The sequence below is a fragment of the Sinocyclocheilus grahami genome, unplaced genomic scaffold (assembly GCF_001515645.1).
Source record: "Sinocyclocheilus grahami isolate Dianchi unplaced genomic scaffold, SAMN03320097.WGS_v1.1 scaffold1227.1, whole genome shotgun sequence".
Classification (NCBI taxonomy): Eukaryota; Metazoa; Chordata; class Actinopteri; order Cypriniformes; family Cyprinidae; genus Sinocyclocheilus; species Sinocyclocheilus grahami.
This window is the reverse complement of record NW_015506406.1, coordinates 371,592-388,966: the sequence shown is the minus strand read 5'-3', so window position 1 is coordinate 388,966 and position 17,375 is coordinate 371,592. Positions and strand designations below refer to the sequence as shown.

At 37.4% G+C, this 17,375-nt stretch overlaps 1 protein-coding gene across 1 annotated transcript in view; it reads left to right on the top strand.

The window, feature by feature from the left end:
* LOC107568240 (transportin-2-like) overlaps nt 1–17,375 on the top strand; it is a 32,803-nt gene that overhangs the window by 12,792 nt on the left and 2,636 nt on the right. The window contains exons 9-22 of the mRNA XM_016254173.1: nt 6,960–7,020; nt 7,211–7,382; nt 8,297–8,449; nt 9,252–9,477; nt 10,152–10,323; nt 10,404–10,490; nt 10,576–10,683; nt 10,786–10,944; nt 11,528–11,615; nt 11,745–11,843; nt 14,706–14,801; nt 14,909–14,984; nt 16,428–16,527; nt 17,300–17,374. Coding sequence (XP_016109659.1) covers nt 6,960–7,020; nt 7,211–7,382; nt 8,297–8,449; nt 9,252–9,477; nt 10,152–10,323; nt 10,404–10,490; nt 10,576–10,683; nt 10,786–10,944; nt 11,528–11,615; nt 11,745–11,843; nt 14,706–14,801; nt 14,909–14,984; nt 16,428–16,527; nt 17,300–17,374 — 1,672 coding nt within the window. The remainder of the gene's footprint in view (nt 1–6,959; nt 7,021–7,210; nt 7,383–8,296; nt 8,450–9,251; nt 9,478–10,151; nt 10,324–10,403; nt 10,491–10,575; nt 10,684–10,785; nt 10,945–11,527; nt 11,616–11,744; nt 11,844–14,705; nt 14,802–14,908; nt 14,985–16,427; nt 16,528–17,299; nt 17,375) is intronic.

The window sequence follows — 17,375 nt, the reverse complement described above, 5'->3', positions numbered from 1 at the left end:
GAAATATCGGAAATGTGTTTAAAAATCATATCACAGTTATTGAAAAAAATTGTATCGCGATACATATTGATATTGAATTATTGTCCAGCCCTAATGTAGGGTTGTGACGGTGAGGAAATTTTTCCACCGGTTAATCGACGTGTGACAACACCAGTAATACTGGTATCACCGGGGGGTGGGGTTCGTTGGGGTTTTCCCACTTTCCTCGCATTCCTTCGCTTTTAAGTAACTTATAAGTGTCTGTGCGCATTTTATGCGTCAATTCGGCGTCATTTGCTTGAATGGATGCAACCAAGCGGTACAACAACAAACGCACTTATATTAAACATTAGAACATTTGTTAACAAACAGAATAAAAATACACCATGCTATAAGCCTAATATAAAAATGAATATAAAATAGGAAATATACAAAAACAGTTTACTACAGAAAACTACAGTTCAGTTCAAATAACAACAACAAAAACATTAAAATGGTCCAAGAACTGTTAACTTAAACAGGGTTCGTACAGATACTGCAAAATACATTTCCAGGACTTTCAAGGACTTGCACTACTTTTTTGGTTTTCAAGGACTAAAATCAGATCTCACTTATCAATCAATATTGTTATTAGCGTTCAAATTCTAACAAATAAACTAATAAAGCAAAATGGTACAAATAAAGTGCAGCACATGCAAAGAATGCAATGACTGTGGTAGGGTTGGGCCGATAGACGATGCCATCGTCCATCGCCGATGGCTGATAGACATCATGATGTTGAGCCGACATTGTGATCTGCATCCCAGTACCGTGTTCGGAAAGAAAATGATGTGTAGGCGGAACCCCTAAAGGGAATAAATACGAGATGGGAGGAAAATATAAATTTTTATATTTTTCCTCGCAGTTATGTAATTGGGTAATTATACTACATATATATTTCGACATCAGGGAGCCGCTATAATACCTGGCATTGAAACTGGCATCGTGCTATTGAATGCATGATCGCTTTAGTTTCACTTTCGAGATTCGCAATCGCATGGACTCTGTTTATACTATGGAGCGGCAGTACTTGCCACACATTTTACAAGATTATATGTTTGTCAGTGGTACTGAGGATCTGCAAATCATTCGCCATCATCCTCAGTTATCTCTCCTTATTATGTTTATGTGGTAAGTGAAATTTTATGTACTGTAGGATGTAACAGGCAACCGTTACACTGTCTACACCAGAAGCGACAGTTGTCGTGTGGCGCATCAGCTAAAGTCCGTCTACACTGGACGCGACAAAGTGACCGTTGGAAATCATTTGAAATTTGTGTCCGCACGTCATAAATAGAACGCCGCAGCAGTTTACTGTCGGGGATTTGTCGTGTCGCTTCGCAACCAGTATAGACAGCATCACTGATTATGAGTTCTATAGACTGATCTATATATAATAAATCTATATTATAGATCAATGGTTCTATAGTATTTTGTCGCGCCGCGCTACTCGCGTCCGGTGTAGACACGGTGTTAGGAATCGTGTTTTCCCTTATAAGGATTCACGCTTTGGGCACACCCCCTAACTCTTCCCCCACACCCCTCCCCTCGCTCACCCCCGCTGATGTCATCATCCATCGCGATGTTTCACTGTAGACATCTCCGATGCCAATTTTGTAGACATCGCCCAACCCTAGACTGTGGCAACTTTAAAGGGGTCATATGATGTGATTTCAATTTTTCGCTGAGGGAATACATCAACTTAGTGCTGTGGTTCGCCGGATCGGCTTTCACTGTGGACGAAGCGGAGTCCAGCCCGGGGTCGTCACATGTGGTTGCCGCTCCTTCGTCAAATCCACCGGCTGCGCCGTTCTCAAGCCCGCCGCCTCTGCTCACGCTAGGCCGTCGTGTTTCGTTGTGAAAGCAAAACTACTTTGTTTGGTCTTCCAAAAGAGGACATGACTACAAATCAGTGGTTAAGTTGTATTTACAACACTGTTCCAGAACAGTTTAACCCAAATATTCAGATGTGTGCAGCACATTTTATGGAGGACTGTTTCCTGATCCTGGGAGAGTAGACTACAATGCCGGCAGTTCTGACTCAGTCTATAAGTACATTTTCATTTAAAGGATTTGCCACTGATGATTCAAATGTGAGTTTTGAGCTGTGTAGAGTAGCACTTGTTTGTAATTTCTCCGATCAAAAATGCAGACAGGGTTTTATGTTTACGCGGCATGATGCAACGCAACGCGTAAAAAGACAGTATAAGTCAATATAATCAGTAATTATGTCCCCACTGGATGCAACAAACGCCTCGTTTGTAATGGGTTTTAATGTTTTTGTCTCGTCGCTCCGGCCGGGACACGGCATCAACAGTATGTTAATACTTTAAGAAATTTTCAAATGACAAAATATTTGTCTTTTAATCACAAAAAGTAAAACAATACAGTTGTATTTTTAAATGTTTGAACTAATCTAGGGCTTAACTAATAATTATTTTGACAAGTGAGTAATCTGATGTTTTTTAGTAATACAAATAGAACTAAGTGAAAAACAGGCTTTAATATTACTTTATATGTAAAGTAACGATGAGGCAATAATGATTGGCCTCAAATAAAGCATCAAAACCAAGTACATGGTTTTATTGAACAACAGCGTTAAATACAATGTAATACGCCTATATTATAACAAATATCTGCAGAGGGTGCCAATGTTTGGCGTGATGTTTCATGTATTTCAACAACGTTTAAATCCATTTAATTTTAATATTTGGCTACATGCAAAATCAGAAACTTTTATTTTGAAATCGCGATGTACAATAAATTGCATATTTAGAAATATGTTGATGTATTCTGTGTTGGCATAGGTTTAACCTGTTTGATTACTGCTTGTATGACAGCTTTCAGTGTGAATGTGTCTATACTAGGGCTCTGACGGTGGCCGTGACAACCGTGGTGGTCGCTTGCCACCGGCGGTAGAGCACGTGACGTCACGCACTCTATAACAAGCATAATATGAAGTTTTGTATACAAGCAGGGAGTGAAATTAACTTTTTCACTCACCAGCCAATTTGGCTACTAAATTAAGTTACCGGCCATTCATAACTTCTACTAGCCAAAAAAAGAAGACAGAAATACACCAACAGTTTGAGGCCGTCTACACTGGGCGTGACAAAGCGACCGTTGCAAATCATTTTGTCAGTACTAGGGGTGTGCGATATTGACAATTATATCTCAATATTTTCTGTGATTTTATCGATAATGATAATTAGACGATATTTGTGCTGAGTGTGTTATTGTGCTGATATCTTAAGGACTACCGTGGACAGCTGACTCAAAGATTTTGATATTCTTCATATTGTGTGGTCCGTTCACAGCAGTGATAGAAATTTTTTCCAATATTTAAATTTTTTTTTTTAACTTTTATGGGCATTCTTACCTTTTATAAAGCCCTTTTTTTTCCAAGTGTACATCTTTTGAGTCAAATTCTTAATTTAATCAGTCAATTATAATAATAATAATACATTTAGGCTGTTACTAAACAAATTAAATCCGTGTCAATAAAATTAATCTTTGCAGAAGTTGCATATGAAGCAGCATGTATATGCATTTACACAGGTTAATGCAGCTTAGAGGGACATGGAATGCTTTAAACTGCAGTTACAAATGCATAAATAATGTTTTGATATTTAAAACATGAAATGTTGAATACTGATATTTGAAATTATTAAAAAAATGAAAAGATACTTTAAATGTGAAATTAAAACCGCCAGTAGGTGGCAGCAAGTCACTGTTAAGTGAGTCATTGCGATTGAACGAATCATTTACACGTTTTTTTCATTCAGAAACAAAACAACATCATGTTGCTCAGAGACGCAAAACAGTACTGTGGCTGTGTTTGGAATGTTTTTTGTTGGCGAAATAGCGCAAAAACAGCCAATATGGTGTTTAAAGCGTAAGTCTCTTGATATTAACTTATTGTTTATTGAACTGTTGTATAAAATAAATATCACATTTGTAACCATGCTGATTTTTACCGCCAGTAGGTGGCAGCAAGTCACTGTTAAGTGAGTCATTGCGATTGAACCGAATCATTTACACGTTTTTTTCATTCAGAAACAAACAACATCATGTTGCTCAGAGACGCAAAACAGTACTGTGGCTGTGTTTGGAATGTTTTTTGTTGGCGAAATAGCGCAAAAACAGCCAATATGGTGTTTAAAGCGTAAGTCTCTTGATATTAACTTATTGTTTATTGAACTGTTGTATAAAATAAATATCATTATAAACATGCTGATTTTTTCTCTTCGTGTGATATTGATTAACTATATGAATTGATATAAATATATAAATTTTCTGCCTCCTTATCTTGAAGTATGTGATCATTGTTAATGCATATTAATAGACTGAATCATGCAGTGAAAGAGCGCACTATAAATGCGCACGCTTACTAAAGCCTGTGTTGGTCTAACCAGACTTCATCACGTCGCGTATGCACGCCTCTGTAGGTGTGTTTTGTTTAGCTTTTGCAATATACTCGATAATGTCATGATGTCTCACGAGTTCAGTATTTGCGCTAAACCTGCGCAGATTTGGCCTGCATGAACTTCCCCAAGAAATTGAGTGAACATAATTTACGAAAAGTAACCCGCCAAATTGGTTAGTAATTTGACAGCGTTACCCGCCACAGCTGATTTTTACCCGCATTTGGTGGGTGTTAATTTCAAACCCTGTATACAAGTGTAATAACAGTAGCGGAACAGTGAACCGTGTCTACACCGGACGCGACACCGCGGCATCGCAACAGGTTGAGTCTGTCTAGTGTCTACGTAGGACATTTGAACTCCGTGTCAGTACCTCACAGAGGCGGACAAAGTACACAACTCCATTACTTGAGTGAAAGTACAGATACTGCTGGTCAGATATCACTCCATTACAAGTAGAAGTTGTAAAGACAGATTTTTACTGAAGTAAAAGTACAGAAGTACTTGCTTTTAAAAGTACTTAAGTACCAAAAGTAAATTTCCTTTGTCAATGCACTGTTTTATTATTGTTGTTTGTAATACTTGCAATACCTCTGAAGCAACTTACAATACATTACACCTACTGAATACACTGACTAGCTTTTAGCTGAAGAGCTTTTAGAATGTTAAAAACATATGGTGGAAAAACAAACAAAAAAATTATTATTTAACACCCCTACCCACCCCCACAAAAGCAGGATGGCAGTGATCTCACACAGTTCTGACAGCGTGTGCACACATCTATGTGTAGCCATTCATCCACATTTGAACAGAGTGGCCAGTGAAATGGCTGTAAATACAGAGTGATAAGGAAGAAAATAAAACATCAAACCTTCTTTAAAACCCAGCAACACAACTGTAGCTGTACAACTTTACAACAGCAACACTGCTTTAACAAAAATGCAAAACAGCAAGACTTATTTGACATCAAAACAAATTTTAAAAAAAATGCTGTCTAATCGCTCTTGCTGTACTGTACTTTGATGTCACACACAGAACGGTCTGTGCAGTGCTGCTTCAGTCAAACACCTATTGTGTTTTACTAGGAGACGCACAACAGTTCTTCTGAGGCTTTATAGGTAATATTTTCACTTCCACAATTTAGCAAAATCGGACAAAAAAATCGTGTCTAATATAAACCACAATATTAACTTCTTATTATTGAATTGTTGTAAATAAATATCACATTTGGAACTGGTCAGTGCTCAGAAAATGCTGGGAAATCACTTCATGTAGCCCCAAGAGTGATTACTGATAAACTGCCTGGAAAAAAAAAAAGAAAGTCACGTTATAGAGAAGAAAAAAAATCACCCACTGACTACTTGTTTAACTGTATTTCTTTGATACTTATTTTAGTGTTTTGCAGGCTGCGTATTCACTGACTGAAGTGCTAAAATAAACACGAGCTGACGAGTTAAATTGGGTGTGTTAGATGAGTGAGACAGTGCTGGGCTGCTCCAGGACAGTTTTGAAAACCATTTCAGAGACATGTTCTTAAATGTGACTCATAAAATATATTACATGCATGCACAGTTTTAAGGCAGCTTTAATCGCCTTTTTGGTAACTTCATGACTTAAACTACGTGCATGCAATGCCGTGGTCAGTTATTTCGCGCTTTGATATGAAAGGATACAGGCGACAGCGTGTGCCGGCGCGTTTGTGCATGCAATTGAAGAGCACGCAACACCTCTCTCCCCAGTCTGGCACGAACGGCTCGAACCGTTCCTGTATCAAATGAAGGCCCGCCTTCTGAAATGCGAAATGTGCTGTGATTGGTTAGCTGGGCCAGTGTGTGTTGTGATTGGCAGCACTCGGCGCCTGGTCATGCCCCTTACAATAGCCGCCTTAGAGCTTCAGTGTAAATATTGCGTCAAATCAATTTGAGCGCGATTTAAACCCGGATGATTGTAACTCTCTAAGTTCGTCTGCCTTGGGAAAGCTAGCGTGTCTCAGACATAGTGATAACACTCGTTGCCTTCTCTAGTGCAGCTCAACCAGGTCTCGTCCCATTCGTCGATATTTGTGATATCACAAATCCCGAAAAATATGCGTTGTAGTCCAAACGAGTCGTTCGTTGTAGTTTTTGAAAAGTGATTTCAGTTCAATAAAATACCTCCTTTTGAAGTGGACTTTGAGCTTTGTAACTTTGCAGATCTTTTTTATGCTCAAATGGCAACATTACAGACTAACTAAAAGGGAAAAAGCATAATAGGACCCCTTTAAGGCATTTAAAATAACTGCAATAAAAACACTATAGCAGAATTATCAATTGGTTTGCACTTTAATTATTATTATTTATTAACTATTAAATAATTTTGTGAGCCTTTTGCCTGTGGCCATAGAGATTCTCATGCGTTGCTTAATTGTCTGAGATGCTGTTATTATTTGTTTAATCCCCCAATGACTGCATCACATCCATCTATATCTTCAAATATCCCGATGTCCAGTTTTGACAACCTGTCTTTAATCTCTCTTAGACTAGTTCCTGTTCTGGCGAACGGGATGAAGTACTCTGAGATTGACATCATTTTGTTAAAGGTTAGTTACTTTACTTCAATTCACAAGAACTTCTACAGCAGCATGGCCTCGGGTGTGATGATATCATTATCCCTGATTTTCTCCATGATTTTCAAGTATTCATACTGTCTGACCCAAGGTCTTTGACTCAGTCATTGCTGTCCAGATTTGGCAGTTGTCTCATCACACTGACCTTCTGCTTCTCGTGTAGGGTGACGTGGAGGAAGACGAGGCCGTGCCGGACAATGAGCAGGACATAAAGCCACGCTTTCACAAGTCTCGTACGGTCACCCTTCAGCATGAGGGTGATGAAGGCGAGGAAGGAGAGGAGAGTGAAGATGATGATGACGATGACGACGACAGTCTGTCTGACTGGAATCTGCGTAAGTGTCTTATATAGGGCCCTATGATTTCCGTGATGCGGAAAATGCAGGCGGAATCTAGTCATAAAAATGGAGCTTACTGTATAACGCGGAATGTCACGGAATTTGTCAAAGTTTGGATGAATTAATCAAAAGTAGGCAATTACACTTAAATCAAATTGTGACATAGACTCTTAAGAGAACTTCATAAGCATTTTACCATTTCATTTGAGTAAAACTAATGTCATATCATATATACATACAGAACTTCAAAATAAAAGTTTGGTTTAACTTGACGACATTATTGTGCCAGAAATATATTACTATGTTCTGTAGAATGTATGTAATACTACTATGACTACTACTAAAATTAAAACTTAATTTTTTTTAAAGGAGTAATCACACAATAATTCGATGTTTTAATTTTAATAGTAAATCTAATTAAGTAGTTTTATGCATTCAAATAATTAGACATGCTAAAAAACTGAATATAGTAATAATAAAAGATAAGGTGAGAAAAAATAAAACATTTCATGGGGCCCTAAACATGTAATTTGTTAAATTTTTTTATAAATTAATGTTAGTGTATATGTTTCATGATTTTAATTAATTAAACATGATTTTGATTAATAAAATTAGATTTTATCATTAAAATGGAGTCCAGAAAAATGTAAACGGAATTTGGAAAAATATAAAGCGGATTTCATAGAGCCCTACTTATGAGAAACCAACCTGATGCTGGTGAAATATTGCCTGTTTTTGTAAGCAGATATCACGGTATTTTCAGTGGAGATGATTACACTCAATGTCATGAATGTCAGTGATGTTCAAGTATTCATACTGTCTGATCCACAAAAAGCTTTCAAAGCTTACGGTTACACTGGTGCTTGAAGAAACATCTAATCCTATGTACTGCATGTGCATTTCTTCTGTAGGTAAGTGTTCGGCGGCTGCCCTTGATGTCCTGGCAAACGTGTTTCGGGATGAGTTGCTGCCACACCTGCTTCCAGTGCTGAAGGAGCTGCTGTTCCACCCAGACTGGGTTGTTAAAGAGTCTGGCATCCTGGTGCTGGGAGCCATCGCCGAAGGTATGGGAATGAATGGGAGGAGGAATAAAGTGTAACCCTGTTTGTGCTAAATCTGTCCTTTGTTCTGATTTGAATGCTAGAATCTGCACTCTGTGTACTGCCTACAATATAAGACACTATGCAATAATTCATGTTTTTAACAGTAATATGCAACATTGTGATGTCATGTGACAATTAATGTTTATTTAATTCAATTTTGTTTAGGCAGTTTAATAAAAAGTCACAATAGCAAATGTTTTTAAAAGGTAAAATGTAAAACAGATGAACACTCAAAGTTATTTGGATTTAGCGAAAATGGTTTGTCAAATTACAATATTGCAGAGTTTAGTATATGCTTTAGTAACTATACATTAAACATAATTACAACATGTCTTATTTTATTACTTGGGTAATTTCCTCCCCCATATTCCATGTATATGAAAAACGAAATTATGTACTATGCACATTATACACTACTGTTCAAAGATTTGGGGTTGGTAATATTATTATTTTTTTTAAGTCTCATGCTCCCCAAGAACTGTATTTATTTGATCAACGGTACAGCAAAAAACGGTGATACTGTGAAATATTATTATAATTCAAAATAGCGGTTTTTGAATCTGTATTTTCAAAGGTAATTTATTCCTGTGATGTAAAGCTGAATTTTCAGCATCATTACTCCAGTCTTCAGTGTCACATGATCCTTCAGAAGTCATTCTGATATGCTGATTTGCTGCTGAAGAAACAATTCTTATCCTTGTTGAAAACAAATGTTTGCATGGAAATATGACCCTTCTGAACTCCACCTCTGTCTTGTCCTCAGGCTGTATGCAGGATATGGCTCCGTACCTGCCGGAGTTAATTCCTCACCTGATCCAGTGTCTCTGTGATAAGAAAGCACTGGTCCGCTCCATCGCCTGCTGGACTCTGAGCCGCTATGCACACTGGGTGGTCAGCCAGCCGCCAGACTCCTACCTCAAACCCCTCATGACCGAGCTGCTCAAACGCATCCTCGACAGCAACAAGAGGGTTCAAGAGGCTGCCTGCAGGTATGTTTGACCTGCTGTTAACGAAAATACAGCCTCCAGATCTAAATAACGGATCTTAAAGTGTCTGTCTGACAATGTATGACTTTTGTAGCCTTTAACTGGTAAACTTGATATATTTTTTATTAATTTTAGTGTTAACTAAAACCATTAGAAGTCATTATTCTTAAATAAAATATTTTAACGTCAGCTTAAACTGATTTCACTACGATGCCATGGCATCATTTCAAATTGTATTTTTTTTTAAAGTGCTACAGTGACTAAAACAAATAAAAGCTAAATAGAAAAACGAACAAAAATGACAAGATCACATAAGAATTTAAAATGTAAAATGTAAAGGCTAATTCAAAGTGTTAAAAATACTGTATTAGTATATAAATGCTTGAATAACAATGGAATTTAGGTATAATAAACCAGCTAAGGTGATTTGCTGGTTTACAATGGTTTAGCTGGTCAACCAGTCTCATATTGGTTTAACTGATTAGTCCAAGTCAGTTTCCCGACCCTACCAGCTATAAAGTGCCTAAAAACCCTCTTAAACACAAACCAGCAAACCACCATAGATTGATTTTGAGATGCTTCCCTGCTGAAATAACATGTTAAACCAGTTGTCTTTCAGTCTGGATGGTGTTTCTAAAGACATGTTGAGCTAATTCTTGGCTTTTTCCTTCCATCAGTGCGTTTGCGACTCTGGAAGAGGAGGCCTGTACAGAGCTGGTTCCCTACTTGAGCTTCATTCTGGACACACTGGTGTTTGCCTTCAGCAAGTACCAGCACAAGAACTTGTTGATCCTCTACGACGCCATCGGAACCCTTGCTGACTCTGTCGGACACCATCTTAACCAGCCAGTAAGATCACTGTGGCTTTGAGTTTTTAAAGATGAAAATGTTCAAGAAGCATAAATAAGTGTGACCGTTTTGTCTAACAGGAATACATCCAAAAGCTCATGCCCCCTCTTATTCAGAAATGGAATGAGTTAAAAGATGAAGACAAGGATCTGTTCCCTTTGCTGGAGGTAAAGTAGTTCTGCGAATTCTGTGATATTCATACTTCAAAAAACTGGAATGTCTTAAGGAATTTGTTACTTTTTCTTATTTTAGTGCCTGTCTTCGGTGGCCACAGCACTACAGAGCGGCTTCCTGCCCTACTGTGAACCAGTTTACCAGCGCTGTGTCACCCTGGTCCAGAAGAACCTCGCTCAAGCCATGGTCAGTCGGCATGCACACTTGTTTGAGAATGAACAGCCATAACATGTTGTTGTTTTGATTCATTCTCCAGATCTTGATGTTTTCTTTCTGTTCTTGTTGCAGATGTATAACCAGCACCCTGACCAGTACGAGGCCCCTGATAAAGACTTCATGATTGTGGCCCTTGATCTGCTCAGCGGTCTGGCTGAGGGACTCGGAGGTCATGTAGAACAACTGGTCACCCGCAGCAACATCATGACCCTGCTTTTCCAGTGCATGCAGGTATGGTTAAATCTAGGGCTGTGCAAAAAATTTTATGCGATTTTTCATGCTCATTTCATCAGTAAAGCCGGTTCTGTGATTAGTAGTAAATCTCCAGCACATGCTTTCAGATGGAGCGGCATTTACTACACAGAGCCGTAGATCACTGACAAGCTATGCAAAATCGTGTTCAAAATCACAGGCGATTCATTCCGATACAGCCCTAGTTAGATCAATATATTTAAATATATGACTGTTTATATAATAATCCTATTGTTTTTGTTAAAATAAAGATTAAAAAAGTAAAATATATATGCATAAATCTTTAATTATTATTTAAAGATTTATGAAATATTAAATATATGTATACATTACATATTTTTAGATCTAATAATAATAATAAATTATTATTATTATTCATTTTGTACTTGTATTAGTTGAGCGTTTTGTACACTTAAACATAATCTGAATTGACCATAAAGCCATACCTGATTATCTATAGTAAAATGTAGAATGATGAAATTAAACATTAATTTGACGCAGAAAATCTAATTGTGTGCTGTATGAACAATGCCTAAAAGCTTTATTTCTGCTCTAATTAAAGGACACCATGCCAGAAGTGCGTCAGAGTTCATTCGCGCTGCTGGGAGACCTGACTAAGGCATGTTTCCTTCATGTGAAGCCCTGCATCGGTGAGCTGTGCCCTTTGACTCATACTGAGTGAAGCCTGACACATGGAGAGCTGCTTTCTCATGCTAGATGTTGCTTCTGTGCGTGTTGTGCTGGTCAGTTTGTCATTGGTGTCCGTTTACCCTCTCTAGCTGAACTCATGCCTGTCCTGGGACTCAACCTCAACCCGGAGTTCATATCTGTGTGCAACAATGCCACATGGGCCATCGGAGAGATCGCCATGCAGATGGGTGAGTGTTTATGCACTCTCATATGTATATCAGGGATGCGCAACTTTGATAGTGACGAGGGCCAGCATTTTTTCTCCTTTATACCAAGGGGCCAGATTACTAATCCACGTCCACACACCTTTTACACTGTCTTACTCAATTTCCTTTTTATTAGAGGAAATTAAAGTAGAACTAATGTCATTTGTTTTTAAAGATTTTAAGTATAAAACTTGTGCAGTTATGCTAATTCAGAAGGAAAACTTTGTCAGTGGACAGAAATATTACCCTGACAAGCCAATGAAAGCATTTCAATTGAGTTGTCTGTAAATTTGCAACAAACAAATATACAGAGGTTCTTTTTTTATTAGTAGCCTACAGAACATTCTCAAAACAACCTAAAAGGACAGTTAAAAAGGGCTTAATTAAAAAAAAAAGTTATTCTAAATGGTACCATAAAATAACCTGGTATCTGCAGTATTTTTAAAATCAAATTTAAGACATTTAAAGACCTTTTTAAGATCTGCTCTTCACATTTCAGCCTTTAAACAATTTAAGAAAAGGGATGAGTCAAAAGTATCAATTATTATATTAATTTAAACAATTATTATCAATTATTATATTAAATAACATATATCTTAGTGTCTTAATTGTTTAGATTTTTATAATGCATTAGCTTTTTGTCGATCCACTGGTTCACATTTAAAAATATGTAGCAAGACTAGCAGGTGGGCTTATTGAAAAAGCAAATTCGTTCTCTGCCAGCAGGTGTCACTTTCGGAACTGCAGAAATTAGGGCTGTGTATCACCAGCAAAGTCACGATACAATGCGTATCACGATACAGAGGCCACGATACGATACATATCACGATACATGACTACACTGAATTTCACCTCAGCAGAATTCAGAAAAACAGCTGTTTATTAAACACTGCTTACTATAGAGCCATTTCTAACTATTGGCAGAGCAGGCAGTTGACCTCTGCATTATGAAGGGCCTCCATAACTGTACCACAGTACAATATAGGTAATGGCATATGTTTACATTGTGCACTCCCCACCAGGTACAATATTCTGATTGTTTGCATCTTGTTTTTAAGCCCATAAATTTATATTGTAATGTGCCCATTGTAATATATTTAAAAAATAATTTACATTGCTGGTAGGTTATCATTGCACAAGTTAACACACTCTACAATAATAAAAAAAAAAAATTAGAAGAGTTCTAAACCAATGCGCTGTCTTCACTGTATCTAACGCACACACTCTCAAGGCTGATTTAATGCTGATTTATACTCGATGCGTCCGCAAGTTCGCTTTGAGTACACACGGCAAATATTTTTGGCGGAAGTTCACTTTGAGTGCGTGTGACGTCGTTTCGTGTGGCGGTGTGCACGACATTTTTTTTGTAACTTTCCGCGCAGCTCTGCTTCCGAAGATGCACGAGTTCAAAGCGACTCTAGCCGAGCATGCACATCTGTGCCAGCATTTGTGTGAAACGGAAGCAGTTTGATGTTAAGTTCAGTCACACAGATCACGCTGCGGCCAAACTCTGACATTCAGGAACAAACTTTTTAGCGCTGCCCCGCAGTTTTATCAACTAAATAGCTTAAGCACTCATTAGCTACGTTATCTTTCTCAATAAGGAGCTGGTAGCATCATTGTTTCTACGGGAATTAAAGCCACAGCTTCACTGTTAATAGAGAAACGCGGCAAAACGGTGGTAATTCATACATGCACACCCTCTCTCTCTCTCTCTCTCTCTCTCTCTCTCTCTCTCATAAATAAACACTTGATGAATTACACTTTTCTGAGAATAGACTTGAAGTGGAGATCGCTAAACTGCAAGCTTACCAGTGTTTTCAGAAAGCAAGCACGTTTATCCACAGTGGAGAGAGAGCGCGAGCAAATGGTTGCCAGGTTGACAAAGATAAGTAGCACGCTTAACAGATATTTCCAAGTGTAAAGCTCTGTTTCAGGGATTACGTCTCTTTATATCAGGCAACCCAGTTGTGTTCCTCTGCGGCCGGATTAATACATCGTCGTATCGATATTTTGAACACAGCACTAGCAGAAATATGGTGGTTTCCCCGGTAATTGCAGTACACAAAGTTGACCTGCAGCGCTCAAGTTTATTCAGTGAAATCGTAGCCTTTTGAAGTTTAATCGTCATATTAATCCATATAGCAATTCTTGTCTTTCCGTCCCCAAAGACCTCTTATAATTAAGAGTTTGCATGGCCTTAAATATAAACAATTTAACTGAAGACGTTTTAAGGACCCGCGGAAACCCTAATAAGAACATAGTCCAGTGTAAACATTTCTGTCATGCATTTGGCAAAAAGCTTTTGTTGGCTATGAATTTTACCTTTGAAATTTGAGGCAAGTGCAACTCTGGCATCCCCGTTGTTTGTGTGCAGTGGTGTGATGGTGATTTAAATAAAATACAGATTTCCAAACATATGGGTATCCCCTTTAACTTGATAAAAAAATCATCTGTTTACCATCTTGACTTGAAAATACTGTTTTCATGGTCAGTTTTTAATTTATTATTTGCTAATGTTAATGAATGTTTACATTAGAGTGCACGTCCTACTACGCTGAAATTAATAGGGGAGCGGCTGGAAACTAGCGACCTCTCCTGGTTGGAGATAGTATTAACATCATAAACCGAAAGCAATCTTTACGTGACTTGCTTTTCAAGTGTTTTAAAATTAATCATCCGAGATATGATCTAATATGATCCAGCGGGCCGTATATGGCCCGAGGGCCGCCAGTTGCCCATCCTTGATGTATATTCACTACGGCGCAGTTATTTGCATATGCTATCTGTCCCGTGTAATTTTGGACAGCCATTTGATCTTTAATTTGTCTGGTGTTTTTCCAGGTATGGAGATGCAGCCATTTGTGGCCTTGGTTCTTAATAACCTTGTGGAGATCATCAACAGACCTAATACACCCAAAACTCTGCTGGAGAACACCGGTAAATTATCTGTGCAAAGTGTTGCTCTGATCTGTAGCTTTGACTGCAACAATTTTTTTGGCTTGAAACTTTGAAACACACTCGTGTGTTTTTTTTTGGTGAAACAGCCATTACGATTGGTCGGCTGGGATGTGTGTGTCCACAGGAAGTTGCCCCCATGTTGCCACAGTTCATTCGCCCCTGGTGAGATGTTGAATAAACCATTGCATGCCTCTTATGTGTGAACTAGTTCTGTTTTAATGCAATTCAAACTACAAAGGGTGGGATGCACCAATAAGGATTAATCTTAAATCTGGAATAAATCAAGGTTTATTCAATAATGCTGTTGCACCAATCTTTAAACCTTGTTTAAAAATAAGCAGGTTTACATTTAAACCATGATTTTGATCCTGGATTTAATTTATATTTATATTAATTTTAATTCTGTTTCTCCATAACTTTAAACTCAGATTTAAATTTCAATTAGGGATTGACCTTAAAGGCACAATATGTAAGATTTTTTTTATTAAAATATCCAAAAACCACTAGAACAGTGTTATATATTTTGCTGACTTGTGTACTTGCATTATCCCAAATGTTTCGAAGAATGTTTAAATCCAGAGAAATAAGCAATTTTAATTAGTGCCACGGGGCGTGTCTATAGTTTCATTGTGCCGCCTGCCAGTGACGTCATAACCCCTCGATTTCGTTTTGTTTTGTAGAAAACATGGAAACACCAAAGACGCTTTTAATATGTTACAGGTGAGGAGGTTTAAATGTAATAAAGTACACCTACAATTAGAGTACATGGCTGATTAAATAAAGACCGAAACAGTGAGTGTGTCCTCAGGTCTCAGAGGTGTTTATTACAAATAAAAATAAAGATAAAAGCGCATTGATCCGGCAGAGTGTGAGAGTCGCGGCGGCCTGTAAGTGTACACCCGCTATGGAGTCTGGAATGTGGATCCGTCACTCATCTCGGTGCATCTCTGTGTCGGACAAAGAAAAGATAGGAGGAATATTTGTAGCCTTTAACAGCAGCGGTGATGATGAGGTGAGCGCCAGCGATTGCTGCCGCGTATCTCGTTTCTTGTGGCTGCTGGACTGCGATCAATAGAACAGGGTGGCGCTGTCATGAGCGGCGGTAGTCACTCTGCGAAACGTTTTCTCTTATCTCGGTTTTGTCATAAGCTATGCTGCCATATTACTTCATTAATTGATAATATAAATATTTTTCCAGGCTTATGAAATCCATACGCGCTGCATTGTTTTCCTTGCTTGCTAGATCAGCCGTGTAATCTAATGGTCTCTCTACATAGCAGTTTATAAAGATGCCTGACATTTTTACAAGTTTCCTTTATCGATAAGTGTTACTTTTGTCAGAGAGAGTGTTTGGTAGTCAATAAAGAAGAATATGGACCATTAACATTATTGCGGTTTATTTAAAATGGCGAATCCATCATGGCGGAGAAAATTAATCGTAGGAGGTTTTAATCGCAGGTTAGAATTCCTAATTCCCGATTTGTTAATGTTTAAAATTTAGTGCAGCAACAGCTTGATTTAAAATAAAACCCAGATCAACAAATCCTTGATTAGCAGCCCACTAAAAATCTACTGAACTTTTTTTTTTTTTTTTTTTAAACCTAGGTGCACATCACTTAGAAACATTCGGGACAATGAAGAGAAAGACTCCGCCTTCAGGGGCATTTGTGTAATGATTGGGGTAAATCCTGGAGGAGTCGTACAGGTGAGAGGATACCGGGGAAATCATTCAAGACCAAATCCGTTATCCAAATTAAAAACTGATTTATTATATATTTTTAATATTTATTTGTTTTTATACATTTATTGGACACACCAAAATCTATGTACCCAATCATTACAATAAAATCACACTAGATATGAACTAAGACATTCACAATTTAAAATTGATACATTTTAATTTAACATCATTGAATTTCTAATTAATCATTTAGGTTAGGTTACTTTATTCATACCCGCAGGTAAATTTGTCTTGCAGTAAAATGTAATGGTTTATAATAATTTTATAACCTTTTAACGTCTAAATGTAATGACATTCATACTATGTAGCAATATCAGGAAAAAAATTCTAATTATTGTCATCTACTTTCATGTACTTCATTGCTACTCTAAAATAAAAATGTGTATAATTTATAATTAAAATAAATCTAAATGATAAATTGGGTTTTTAGGCTAAAAGTTCCATACTGTATAACAATATCAAAAAATAAATATCAATCTAAATACAATAATATAATTTATGTATTTTCTCTATATTCTCTTATGTGCTTATTAGAGTGAAAAATAAATACAATTTAAATGGTGGTTTGGGCTAAATATTCCATGCTGTATAACATCAGAAATATATAATTCATAATTTTTCTCTACATTTTCTTATGTACTAACTACCATAAAATAGAAATATAGTTTATTAAATCCAAAAAATAATATTAACAATGAATTGACTTCGACTTTAATGCAACTTTTTTTGGATGCAGGACTTCATCTTTTTCTGTGACGCTGTGGCCTCCTGGGTAAATCCAAATGACGATTTGAGAGACATGTTCTACAAGG